This window comes from Corythoichthys intestinalis, chromosome 9 (genome assembly GCF_030265065.1).
Source record: "Corythoichthys intestinalis isolate RoL2023-P3 chromosome 9, ASM3026506v1, whole genome shotgun sequence".
In the NCBI taxonomy this organism is placed as follows: domain Eukaryota; kingdom Metazoa; phylum Chordata; class Actinopteri; order Syngnathiformes; family Syngnathidae; genus Corythoichthys; species Corythoichthys intestinalis.
In genome coordinates, this window is record NC_080403.1 from 14,304,357 (window position 1) to 14,317,827 (window position 13,471).

Genomic DNA, 13,471 nt, shown 5'->3' on the forward strand with positions numbered 1-13,471 from the left:
AGTAGTCCATGTGCTTTGTTGACATGTCTTCGCAAACTGTTTGCGGGCTTTCTTGTGTGCCGTCTTCAGAAGATGCTTTCTCCTGGGGTGACAGCCATGCACACATTATTGATGTGGAGTGCGGCGTATGGTCTGAGCACTAAGAGGCGCCCCCCCCCCCCCCCCCCACACCTCTTCAATCTCTGCAGCAATGCTGACAGCACTTCTGTAACGAAAATGACAAGCAGTACTCAATTTGGACATTTAGGGATGGGGAAAACAAATGAACTCTATTACATAAGCTGCACGCAGACTACTTTTTATTGTGTCAAAGTGTCATTTTTTTTTAGTGTTGTCCCATGAAAAGATATACTTAAATATCAGAAGAAATGAGAGGGGTGTACTCACTTTTGTGATACACTGCAGTCATCCCCAAAAAGGTACTCAAGTACAATTAAAAAATGTATTTGGTGGAAAAGAAAACTCAAGCAAAGAGTAACAATGTGAGTAATTGTTTCCAATATTTGATTTTTTTCTTTGTAAAACAATGGTATTTTTTTTCTCGGCACAAACTTTTATATTATGAACTGTTATTATTATACTGTACAGTAACCTATTACGTAACACATTAAGCCAAATACAAAAATGAATCTTTAAATTCGAGTGAATTTTTTTTTACTGAACTGCCATATCATTCCTCCAAAGAGTTGAGTGCCCTCTAGTGGAGAAAATAGTTCCCAGTTTGAATAGTTGAATAGTTCCTTCATAGTTCCTATTATGAAATTAAAAGGGTCATGGCATGCCCCGTGGGATAATTTTTTTTTTTTTCTTACATTTTATTGTAAAATGCATCAATTTCGTGCACTTTAAGAGAAAAATGAAGCGGCAATCAAGAACTACACATTGCATAATTATACATTTTAACTTGAATAGTCACTGAGAAATTAACAGCACAGTCTAGGTCTCAATGTAGAACCAGAAAAGGCAGGAGACTGCCTGAAGCACAAAGAAATCATGGTATGATTTATGATGAATCACAATGAAAAGAGGCTGTAATTATACATTTTAACTTGACTACTCACTGAGAAATGAACAGAACACTCTCAGGATCTCTATGTAGAACCAGAAAAAGGCAGGAGACTATATTTCTTCTGAATTAATATTGCTGCTGCGTGTTCATACCATGTTTTATAGCTAAAATATTTTTTCCAAGGAGAGGGATAGTAGGACTAGCATACTGTAACTTGACACGATTGCAAACGGGGACATGGACTTGCTGGCACTAACCCTTTAATTGCCATTTATTTAAAATGTAGCTACCTGGTGGATAACAATTGCCAATATACCTAGCAAGTAACCCTCTTCATGCCTACTTACTTGCCCTGCGCTTGTCTGGGGAACTTCCACCAGCTCATCATAACCCTCTCCCTCGTCTGTTGTCTCTCCCTGCACCGGCTGCACGTGAGAGCCGCTGCCGCTCCCACTCTCACTATTGCATGGGGCTAGGCTGTTGCTAGCCGGCGTGGCCGTTGCAGCCAGACTTCTGCTTGCGAACATGTGTGTCAGCTTGTGACATTTCGATGCTTCGCTCTTGAGTTTCTTCCGTTTTTTCTCTCTAACCCTCTCCGCGCCACCCTTCTCTTTTCTTTTCTTTTCTTATCACCACCATCCAAATTGTTTATCTACGCTCGTTGCTATTTTGCTTCCGCAAGGAGTAAGGCTTTACCAAAATAGGCTACTCTGTGCTTTCTTCGTTCTTCTTCTATCAGATTGGTGGTTAACAGCCAGGCACATTGCTGCCACCTGTCGGATTGGATGCGAACTGTTGATAATCATAGAGGATAGGGGGATAAAAACAGTGATGTATGTATGGCGGCCGCTGGCCGTCCAGAGCACCGGTGTTCTGTCCAAATTTGCTCCCTTTTAAAATTTTGCTCCCAAAGCTTTTGTGGCGCTGAAAAAGCCCTCTTTTACATTCAGTTGGACCCTCAATGTTATCCAAAAGACCTAACTAAACTAGATACATCATAAACATACATGTGCAACACGAAAATGGCGTAAATTAATACTTAATGACACAGCGAAGTCATTAACAGTGAGAGAGCGGGGTGCAGTTGTTGTGTGCAGTTAACATGGTAGGATTTGTCTGAGAACTTTTCTACGTGTCTTTCCATGATCAGACTTAAGTAAATATTCCTGTCTTTAAAGAAAGTGTTTACTTTGGAGGCAATGCATTCGCGACCATTTTTAACGTTAAGCGCATGCACAGAATTGCAAAGTAGCAATTTTTGATGGGTCGCAAAATTTGTCAGAACACCGGCCGTTCTGTGATCCTCCAGAAGCTACAGATTCCCATTCCGCCCCTGTTTACTACCCACCAATGCATAAGACAATTTAGTGTCATCTGGCTTTTTGTTTTTTCAAATGACGCCGCTGTCAAATAAAGTGTTACCGCTTAATATCTTTTGTTGTAAGTATCCCATAATACAGTGAGAACAGCTGCGGCTTACAGTCCAGTGAGCCTTAGTACGGTAGTCATTGTATTATGGTAATAGAAATAAAATGGCTTGACTTCTCTCTAGATACATTATTATATTCAAACTAAAATCTCATGGAAATTGCTCATCGTAAATGATGTGAATAGATTTCAAGTTTTCTTGCTCTTGCTGCCTCTGTAAAAACAACATTGTGAGACTCCGATCTCCAGGTTAGATCCACTTCCAGCAAGGGCTTTGACATTTTGCCTCAAAGCGCTAGCTTACACAGAGATTTTCTTTTGTCTTTACCCCTTTGAATCTCTTCCCAGATCATCATACACTACCCAGTGTCCATTATCACAAAAATGGCGTTGTCATTCTTGCACTTAGTCAGAAAATAGCATCAATTACGCTTGTTGAAAGCTTCTCTGCCTGCTCATTTCAACAGTTCTCTATTAACCCTACTAACCAATTAGGAACTGATGACTGCTTAAGCGAAATGCTGTGCATAATTTTCTCCTTTAGAACATTGTGTTGCTTTTATCTAACCGAATTTTGCAACCATGAACTGAACAACGAATCAGTTACTGCATCAGTAGGAGCAGTGTTTAGTGATAACTGCTTTCTCAGCAGTTTAGAGATGACAAAGTGGGATAAATTAATATCTTGTCCAATGTCATTAACTTTGCCACCTCCTTAGAATCTCCTTGGTTGTATCTTGCGGTCAATCTCTATGACTTTTCTGTGTTTTTATTGGCTTGGGCAGAGATGTTTTCTCGTTTTGAACAAGATATTTAAAATAATTACATTAATATTATATTTATAATTTAATAATTTTATATTTACAGCAGTGGCGGGACAAATGTGAACAGGGCCTGAGTCCAATGAGTAACAAGGGGAGGGATTTTTAAACACTTTAACAGATCAATTTAAACACTTAGGCCATCCATATCTACATTTAGTCCACCACTAATTGTGCAAGTTCTCCCACTTGAAAATATTAGAGAGGCCTGTAATTGTCAACATGGGTAAACCTCAACCATGAGAGACAGAATGTGAAAAAAAAAACAGAAAATCACATTGTTTGACTTTTAAAGAACTTATTTGCAATTCATGGTGGAAAATAAGTATTTGGTCAATACCAAAACTTAATCTCAGTACTTTGTTGTGTACCCTTTGTTGGCAATAACGGAGGCCAAACGTTTTCTGTAACTCTTCACAAGCTTTTCACACATTGTTGCTGGTATTTTGGCCCATTCCTCCATGCAGATCTCTAGAGCAGTTATGTTTTGGGGCTGTCGTTGGGCAACACGTACTTTCAACTCCCTCCACAGATTTTCAATGGGTTTGAGATCTGGAGACTGGCTAGGCCACTCCAGGACCTTGAAATGCTTCCTACGAAGCCACTCCTTTGTTGCCCTGGCTGTGTGTTTGGGATCATTGTCATGCTGAAAGACCCAGCCACGTCTCATCTTCAATCCATTGCTGATGAAAGGAGATTTTCACTCAAAATCTCTCGATACATGGTCCCATTCATTCATTCCTTTACACAGATCAGTTGTCCTGGTCCCTTTGCAGAAAAACAGCCCAAAAGCATGATGTTTCCACCCACATGTTCACAGTGGGTATGGTTTTCTTCGGATGCAATTCAGTATTCTTTCTCCTCCAAACACAAGAACCTGTGTTTCTACCAAAAAGTTCTATTTTGGTTTCATCTGACCATAACACATTCTCCCAGTCCTCTTCTGGATAATCCAAATAGTATCCAATAGGTAAGAATAACACAGTTTGCAAGGATATTCAGGTATAAAATTTAACAATTATGAACACAATTACAAAGTAGTAGTTCTACAACATTTTATTTCATTACTTTATTAATCATTAGGTGCTTGAGTTGTCAAATATAGATAATAATGAAGTAAAAGTTTGGAAAAAAACTGTGCTGATGGAGCCTCAGTGAACATCTGATGTGGTTTGTTCTCAGATGAACAACAAATTGAGGAAGTTTTGATACAGAGGTTGAAGGAAGAAAAGAGGCATATACTGACTGAGTCACAGCCAGAAAGTGTTGACGACAGTGTTAATTTCTATTCACTATTCGCCCCTCTCAATTAAAGTCTGTCACAGTCACAGCCAATTATACTGTAAAGCTGGTTAAACTGGAAGTTATGTTGCTGTAAGGTGTATTAAATTCTTGTTCATGTGCCCCTTTTGAACTATGAGCACCTGCCCCTCCATCAGTCTCTGCACGCCCCTCATAAACAGTATTAATTTTTTATATAAAATGGATGGATGAAACTTGAAACTTGTATTGGACTAATAAGATTCTGAAGCAGATATACTTTTTTTCTTGTTACATGTATTTTGAAGATTCCCAATCAGAAGTGAAAAGGTAATTACCTTGTTCTGCTTTGTAGTTTTGATTGGCGTAGTGTTCGGAAACCATTTAAGTTTTGAGCAATGAGAGAGCTATTGTGGAGGAACGTGTTGTGTAAATATTAGCATTTTCAAGCCTGATTTAAATGATTGAAAGGCGTTTTCCCGATGTAAGCCATGAGCACAAAATATGTCATTGCAGTGAGACTAAGCCATGTGCACAGTACACACCATACAAATAGGCACAAATAGTATACGATATATAGTATACAATATGTTTATCTTGCACTGCAGGGAATATTCCGAAGTCGAGTACACTGATTATATGAAGATATGGGACCAATCGAGTCATGGGGACTGGGAAAAATATGCTAGTAACTAATAATTATTGGTTAGTATCCAATAATAATAGTAGCTAGTGCCCATGTTCAACACAGTGACGTCATCCACATGACGATGCACGCGTTAATGTGGGAGTATAAAGGGGGCTTTGGGAGTAGCCATTGTTTTAGTAACTTCAAAGGAACTATAACGGATTCTTACAGTTAATTTAAAATAGCACAGCTATTCCAACGAGCCTCCGCCTTGTCTCTGCTTGGCAGAAACACTTTTCTAACCCACTTAAGACTTGCGTCTAACGGTTTTAACATTTCTGATGCTTATTTGATGAGCCAAACGCTCGTTGCTTTATGTTCGTGCTCGTACAAGCATATGTGCTATGCACCAGCATCAGTTAGGCTTTAGGCACAAGGTGGCAGTCACAAGTTAAAAAGTGACATACTCCAAATAGTCCCTTTTAATAACTGCATGAAAAGATCAGATTTGAATTAAAACTGAGTCTAAACTCACCATCATCCACTCCAATGTGAATGAAAGTTTAGATTAATGTAAATGACAATAATGCATTGGATTTATATAGCGCTTTTTCGCAGTCTGACAGAAGCAAGACAGTGAATTTGCACCATCTGCCCTTCTGACCACCATCAACCCTTCGTTCTCGCTCCACTTTTACACAGGCTAGTAGGGTGAAGTGCAGGGCCAGAGTGGGACTCATTTTCAGCCCGGGAATTTCATGACTTAAACCGGCCCACTTTATATTATTTAAAATAGGGATGTCCCGATCGCATGTTATGGCACCCGCGACCGAGTCACCCGATTTTGAGAATCTGCCGATAAAGAGTCCCGATCTGATTCAGAAAAAAACAAATATTTGAACAAAAGTTCCAAACTTCTTACAGTACTTCCTCGTCCTCTTTTTCTAGGAGTGTTGCAGATGATAAAATAAGTATTTTTTTGTTACTTTTGGAAATGCCATTGTACTTCTGGATTTGTGTGTTTTTTTTTTTTTTTTTTTACTTTTTAGCTCTTAAAAAATACAAAAATATATAAGTACTGCCCAAAACAGTGAGTTTCCTTGTGCACTGCCCAAAAGCTAGCGAACATTGAATGTCCTCCAATAAAACACAAGGCCATTTTTATATGAAGCAATTTGTATTAGTTTGTGAAACTTTAACAAAGAAATATGCATGCATTCAACACAACTGCACAATACACGGCCATGTACAAATACCATTGAGACGCCACACTTCACTTGAGCTACAAGCTTTAAGTATAGGTGAGCTTCCATACAGCATTTATTATTACTAACAAATTTCATTCATATAACATTTTCCCTTATACACACGGATAGATGTAAAATACAAAAACATAATGGAACCCCCTACCCTTTTTCTTTTACAAAGCATTCTGATCCATTCAAGTCAATTTTATGGCACTTTAAAGACGCCACATATATAGTCAATGGACTACGTGTCCCATCATCACCCTGGGCTCACGCAGCCAATGGCATGGGACTTGGGGGGGATCTAACCAAGTACATCTAGGTTGCTTTTTCATGATATCGAGTGTGAAGTGCGCGAGTGTTTTCGGCGCATTAAAAAAGTTGACATACACCACAGATGTCACATCTGCTCATTACTGCACAACACCAGCATATGACAACGTAATTGATGATATTAATTCTAATATTCAATCACTGAACATGGCAATCCTACCTGCCTGCTCTGCACCTGTGAGGAGCTACAAGCCAGTTTCCACAGTTACGGGTTGTTGTCGTATCACACGGTGCAAATTGCATTCTTACCACTTTTGCTGTAATCCCCTGTCGGTCGAGGCCGCGAGCTTGTTGCATTAAAAATTCGCTATTTTGGCACATTTTTCATCTTTTACGAGTGCTTTTCTCTTTTTAGTTCTTATTTTAGGCTCCACCCTTGCGCTTATTATCCATAATCAGAGCACCGAGCCAGTAGCTACTTTGGCTCGAAACAGACTCTGATTAGCGGGGGGAGCTGCATGTTTTATTTTTCGCTCGCACACATCAAGATGCACCTGAAAAAAAAAAAAACATTTTTTTTCTAAAGACAGCCCACAGGGACAGCGGTAACAACATGTAAGTAATACTCACTGTCATGAATAAATACCAAACAAAAACATTATATTCGTATTAAAAATATGTAAAACCCGGACCTGCGCTCCTGGCGATCCTGCCGATTAGCCACTCTGGGCCTAGTGAAGTGCCAAAGAACACAACAACAACGTGCACAAGTGGGAGTTAAATTCGAACCCCTGGTCAATGGGCGACACGCTCACCCACTTGCACCACTGTTGCAGTCTCCAGAATTAGCCTGCAAAGGGATACATTCTCACAGTGTCATCTAACTTATCAAAGCTTAAAAAAAACTTGCCATGCTTTGCTCTTACAACAAATGATATTGTGACCTCTGTCACAGATGAAGAACATTCAAAAGTGTTGATGAAAACGCATACACCTGTGAGAGGATGATAGGGAGCGTTTGCGTGCTTGCTTGCACAAGCTCATCAGATCGATGATGCTTTAAATCAATGTTCCAGTAACACTGCAAACCACGTGGAACGCATTAGAAGATGAAGATGGACCACTGTTCAACTCGGAGTGCCCCCTTTTGCCTGCAGGTCCCTCCCATTTAATAAATGGGAGGAGAAGGTGTGAAATGAAACAAAAAGAAAAGGGCACACAAGAGGGTGAGAATAGCACTTGCGCCAGAGAAAAGGTCAACAGCGGGGCAGGCTCAACAACATTTCTGCAACTCTTTATTTACAGAGCAAAGGCATCCCAGGTGCAAACAACAGTCTGTCTTGGCTGTAAACAACACTTTCGACGAAGGGCTCAAAAAATGTATTTGACCATCACCCAATGTAGGGTTTTTGCTACCACTACCATGGCCTGTCAAACCTATTTTATCATTGAAAACAGAAAAAAAATGTCTCAATGGTTGAATGGTTATTCATTTATGACTTCTCAGGAAATTAATCCCAATGAGCCAGCCCCCCAAAAATCATTCATTCTTTTAAAAACATTTAATTGACGTTTTAGGAGTTTGTATAAAGGGATTTTATTATGCTGGATATTATCCTTATGACAGTTGGTAAGCACTGTGTTTTCTCGGTAAGGGCATTCAACCAGCATGATTAACAAAACCTTCATGCAAAATAGTCTGTCTCTTCCAGTAAACCGAAACGGGAGAAGAGCAAGATGAGATGTGAGGGACGCAGGAGAGTGAAGGAGGTGAATGTGTGTGAAGAGCTGGTCTTTTTTGATAGGGTTGTTTATGTGCCACTGTCTGTGGATCATTGATCCATTCGTCTTCATTACGTCCCCCAGTGAGAACTATTAACTGCTGCCACCCTCAGTCAGGTGTCTGCGATGTTGACATTCCCCTCACAGACGGTCTCGCACCAATCCCACTACCACTTCGAAAGAAGGTTGAAGGTGACAATTTTGTTCTGCTTTTAGTGGTAATACTTTTATATATGCATATCCTGGTTTGGAATCATCTTTTATTCTCATCAAAGGCTGAACTGTGTGTGAATCCCACCAAATGATGCCAAGTGTTCCTGAGGTTCTACATTCTGTGGACCACATACGTGCTTTCTGATCCATTTAATGTATATTGCATAATCGAACTCGCCTACTCAGCCTGAGCAGAAGGTTGGATTTCATTCAGCACACAATTGGAAGTATTTTCACAAAAGATTTTGTACTTCCGTCTCTTTTGTAAATGTATTAACTGCACAATGAGCCACAACTAATGCTCTCAAATATAGGTTCTGAATAGCAGTGTTTCACAACCTTTTTTTGAGCCATTGAGCATACAGTTAGATAAATCTCTCGGTACACCATCCAAGAATAAGTGTAGTAATTGATGATCATGTATTAAATGTTTTTGGTGTTATCTTTAGGCTTGTAATTTTGAACATATATATTGCATATTGGGAAAACAGATAATTGATCAGACAGACATGATATGTTGCTGATGCGTAAATAGACAAACGAAAATATTCTGACCATATGGGATGCCAGAATGCTGGAGCCATTCCAAATAAATGAGACTATATCATTCACTATGGCACATCTGATCTCACACTGCCCAGTGGTTGGGAATCACTGTGCTCGAGATATCCTACCTGGCTGTCCATATTTGTGCGTATCTAGCTTCTCCTAAGACATTACAGGTCCTAAGAAAAACTGAATGACTGTACCCCAGGACTCCAGCTGACTGACAGGATCACTTTCACCATGCTGCATTATCTCAGAGACCTATACTTGATAAGCTTGACTTGAACAGAAATTATAGCGGGATTTAACACTATATTTTTCTCCTTTCTATTTGTTTTGTTTGCAGAAGACCACCCTGACCCACCATCACTGACTATGATGTGGCGTGGTAGCCGCTGTTGCTATGTGTAAAGGAGTGCCGTGCCACCAATGGAAACCGAAGGCTATCGTGACGTCCCAGAGACCAGCGATGGTCAGGGGGTAGGCCTCCTAGATAGACGAGCTGGGGGTGGGGTGGACGAGGACTGGAGTGCCCCCTACCCTCTGGGCTTCCAGGTGTCTTTAACAACAGTGCTAATTCTAGAGCTGGTACTAGGCTTCAGCAGCAACCTGACCGTACTCGTACTGTACTGCGCACAGTCCAATCTGGTGGATTCAGTCAGTAACCTAGTCACTGTCAACCTCCATGTTCTGGACATACTAGTGTGTGTGCTGTGTCTGCCACTCACAGTGGCTGTCATCTTGCTCCCGGCCAATGGAAGCGGCGTTGGAAGTCTGGCCACATTGTGCTGCTTTCACGAAGCCTGCGTCACATTCACCAGTGTAGCCACAGCTGTTAACGTCCTGGTCATCAGTTTGGACCGCTACGACATCTCTGTGCGTCCAGCCAGTCGGCTCCTGAACCCCCGCCGTGCTGGGCTGCTCCTGGCCGCAGTCTGGGCTGTCTCTCTGGCTGTATTCTTCCTGCCTTTTCTCGAAGGAGACTTCTTCTCTTCGAGAGCTAAAGACAGTGAGGGTGAGGAGCCAGAGGAGCCGAACAATGACTTTGAATCCACAATTGGACCCACAACACTCTTTTACTCTCTTGCACCTTCTGTTTTACCCTCGACACACCCTTCCTCCTCCTCACACAACCTTTCACCAGTATGGCAGAACAGAACACTGCTGTGCATCGGGGGACAAGGCTACTACACAGGAATGGCAATGTATTACCACTTGTTACTACAAGTGCCCTGCTTCTTTATTGCTGTGGTTGTCATGCTATTCACCTACTCCCGGATACTACAAGCCCTCAACATTCGAATAGGTTCCCACATGATGAGAAGTAACCGTGCAAAGGACTCCACCTGCAGGATACGCTGCAGGAGGACGAAAAAGAAGGACCTCACCTTGCCAACAGAGGTAGTGTCTTCAAATCAGAACCAGAATCTATCTCATCCTCCCCTTATTCCATCTCCCACTCCAACACCGACATCGCCGCCCCCACTCTCCTCCATGCCCCAGGGGATCTCCGACAGTGGCGCTACGGTGACAACTGTCAGTACAGCTGCCACCACCCCCATAGCAACTACACCTGCTACCCCTGCTTCTCCGACTCCCGCTTCAGGATCCATGCAGACCCACGCCACGTCCCCATTGCCAGCTTCCTCCATGGGTGTCCAGGCCTCAGTTTCTGCAATCATTGCCTTGAGACGGGCCGTTCGTAGACACAGGGACCGTCGGGAGCGCCAACGCCGTGTCCTTAAAATGTCACTTATCATAATATCCACATTTTTGGGCTGTTGGGCTCCATTGTCCGCTGTCAACATTCTGATCCTCTGTATGGGCCCAAGTGACGGTTTAGTGCGGATCCGTCTCTGCTTCTTGGCAATGGCTTATGGAACAACAATTTTTCATCCTCTCCTGTATGCTTTTACAAGGCAGAAACTACGTCGAGCCCTGAAAACACGAGTCAAGAAAAGGGTCGTCTCCCTTCTGCAGGTGGACCCAGCTCCTATTGGGGGGACAGTTATCCATAACTCCTGGGTAGAAGGGGGAGGCCAGAGGAAGAGTCGCAAGCCCCGAGTGGAGGCCAGCGATGGCACTGATCGATGCCTCACTGAGGCAGTGAGAGAATGAGGCTGGTCTTCAGTGTGTTGCTCACATGTCTAGTTTGTGTTCAGAATTTGAGGGAATGTATGCCTTTGTCTGTTGTTGGATATGGATGATGTGTATAACCTTGCATGGGTGTGCCAAGCCATTAGTTTACAAAGGACAGATCCCGTGACCTTGGGTCTTTGGCACATGGTGTGCCCAAGTCTTAACAAGAGCCACTTTTCTTCGCTCTTACTGTAAGCTAGTTGACCTCTTTAAATTGTCTCAATGGCAGCAGCATATGTACTTAAATGAAGACATTAAGGTGACATCACACCTGGAAATATCCCACTGCATAGCATAAGGGTTTGATGAAATCACTCAAAAATCTTAATGCTTCTCCAAGCATGCGCACAGACAGAACCACAATATATACACACACACACACACTGCACACTGGTCTGCGCTTAGTCATTTAAAAGCACACAAACATCTATAATATCTACCTGCACATGTATTCTCAGTGAGAACAAATTTTGAGGTCTATCTTGTTTCCCTCCCTATTCTTTTCATGCCTTAATTGAGTTCAAGAAAAATGTGTGTGGTGCTGAATGTCCTGTTGTTTACAGAGTAGGAGTGAGACTATGCACGTTAGTGCATCATAATGGTCAGTAAATAAAACATTCAGAAGTTTACAATGTGAAATTACCAGCAAACTGGTGAAAATAAGGTATTCAATTTACAGAAGAGCATCTTTAACCTAACAGGCATGACTTTTTTTCTAAAATGATTTTGAAAGAAGCTTTGCGGTTATGGTACAGGCCAGAGGGAGTAATATTGTTCTTTCTTTGTGTGGATTTGTGGTCTGAAATGAGCAATGCATTGACCCCGTAAGATGTGAACAAAAAGAATGTCAACACAAAATAATTGGTTTTAAAATGACAAGCAGAATGGACATTGTGAAGCAGCGTGGCTTAACAGAAGGGGGGCACTGGGGTTGACTTAAATTTTGTGGCTAGCTAATTATGTTGTAACTATGTGTATATGACGGGAAACTGTACTACCACTGGATCACTTCAGCTTTTCAGTGGAAATCAAAGGGCAATATTTCTCGTGAACAGTCTGTCTGAAATGTTTCATTACAGCAGGTAAATTAGTACCTGTAGTTAAAAGCAGAGAACTGCTGTCGAAGAAGAAAATCATATGTTGTTCCATTTGAAAGTCTACTTTTGGACTGAACTTTGAGGTGTATAGGCCTCCGCCATCTTCAGCACTGAGTCCTTGACATACTGTACTTAGACTGTACCTGTGTTTCTCTATTTCCTCAGGGCTCACATTTATAAATGTGCTGGACATGAAATGACAAAACCAGCCCTCAATCAACTCTTCTATTGCGTGTATTATTGTAAGTAAAGATTTAAGTCACTCCATAGATAGAGAAAACTTTGCGTTGTGTTGGGAACCACCTCGGGTTTTAGGCAATCTTTCCTGTCATCCTCTCACGCCTTTTACACTAGTTGGAACCCAATCTAAAAACAATCATTCTTGTTTGTCATGTACATTTTTCAGGGATGTAAATATTAAAATGTCGAATTTGGGTTTTGGTTTAAGATATTTTTTTTCCCCCCCATTCTTTTTGGTCGCAATCATCTGCCGGACAGAAAGAGAGCCATTGTGATGAAGATACAGTAGTTACTGTAAAGAGATGCTGTACATGTAATCGTATTTGTGTTGATACTCTATGTGTGTAAACAGTATTGTACATTTATAACCCTGTGTATAGAGAAATATTAGTATTGTATAAAAAAATTTATATTATTGTGTTATTGTATAGAACAGAATCTGTATTAAAATGTAATCTATCCATCTTGGCTGTGTGTGACATGAATTGCAAACATTTAATCAGCCTATTAAGTATAGTGGAATGTGCAAGGTGAAACGAAAACCAAGGCTAAATTATTGAAAAAAATTGAAACACATTTTTACTAGAGGATATAATGAAAATAGACAGATTCTTTTCAAAGGAAACCATTTATTAATGGTTGATGCAATGTTTCTAATAACATTTTTTGGGAATACACTGCTGTTAATAGCAAAATATTAAAACAATAAAACAACTAACTTGTAGAACAATGACAAAGAGAAAATTGGATTGTAAATGATTTATGCTAAATATATGATGAATTTTATA

General features: G+C 41.0%; 1 protein-coding gene across 2 annotated transcripts in view; it reads left to right on the top strand.

Annotated features, from left to right (window-relative positions):
- Positions 1-13,138, top strand: part of LOC130921571 (G-protein coupled receptor 22-like) — a 58,278-nt gene extending 45,140 nt beyond the window's left edge. For both annotated transcript variants that reach the window (XM_057845619.1, XM_057845620.1), the window contains exon 2: positions 9,554-13,138. In XM_057845619.1, the coding sequence (XP_057701602.1) occupies positions 9,637-11,325 (1,689 nt within the window). In that variant the 5' untranslated portion in view covers positions 9,554-9,636 and the 3' untranslated portion in view covers positions 11,326-13,138. The remainder of the gene's footprint in view (positions 1-9,553) is intronic.
- The last annotated feature ends 333 nt before the right edge of the window (positions 13,139-13,471 follow it).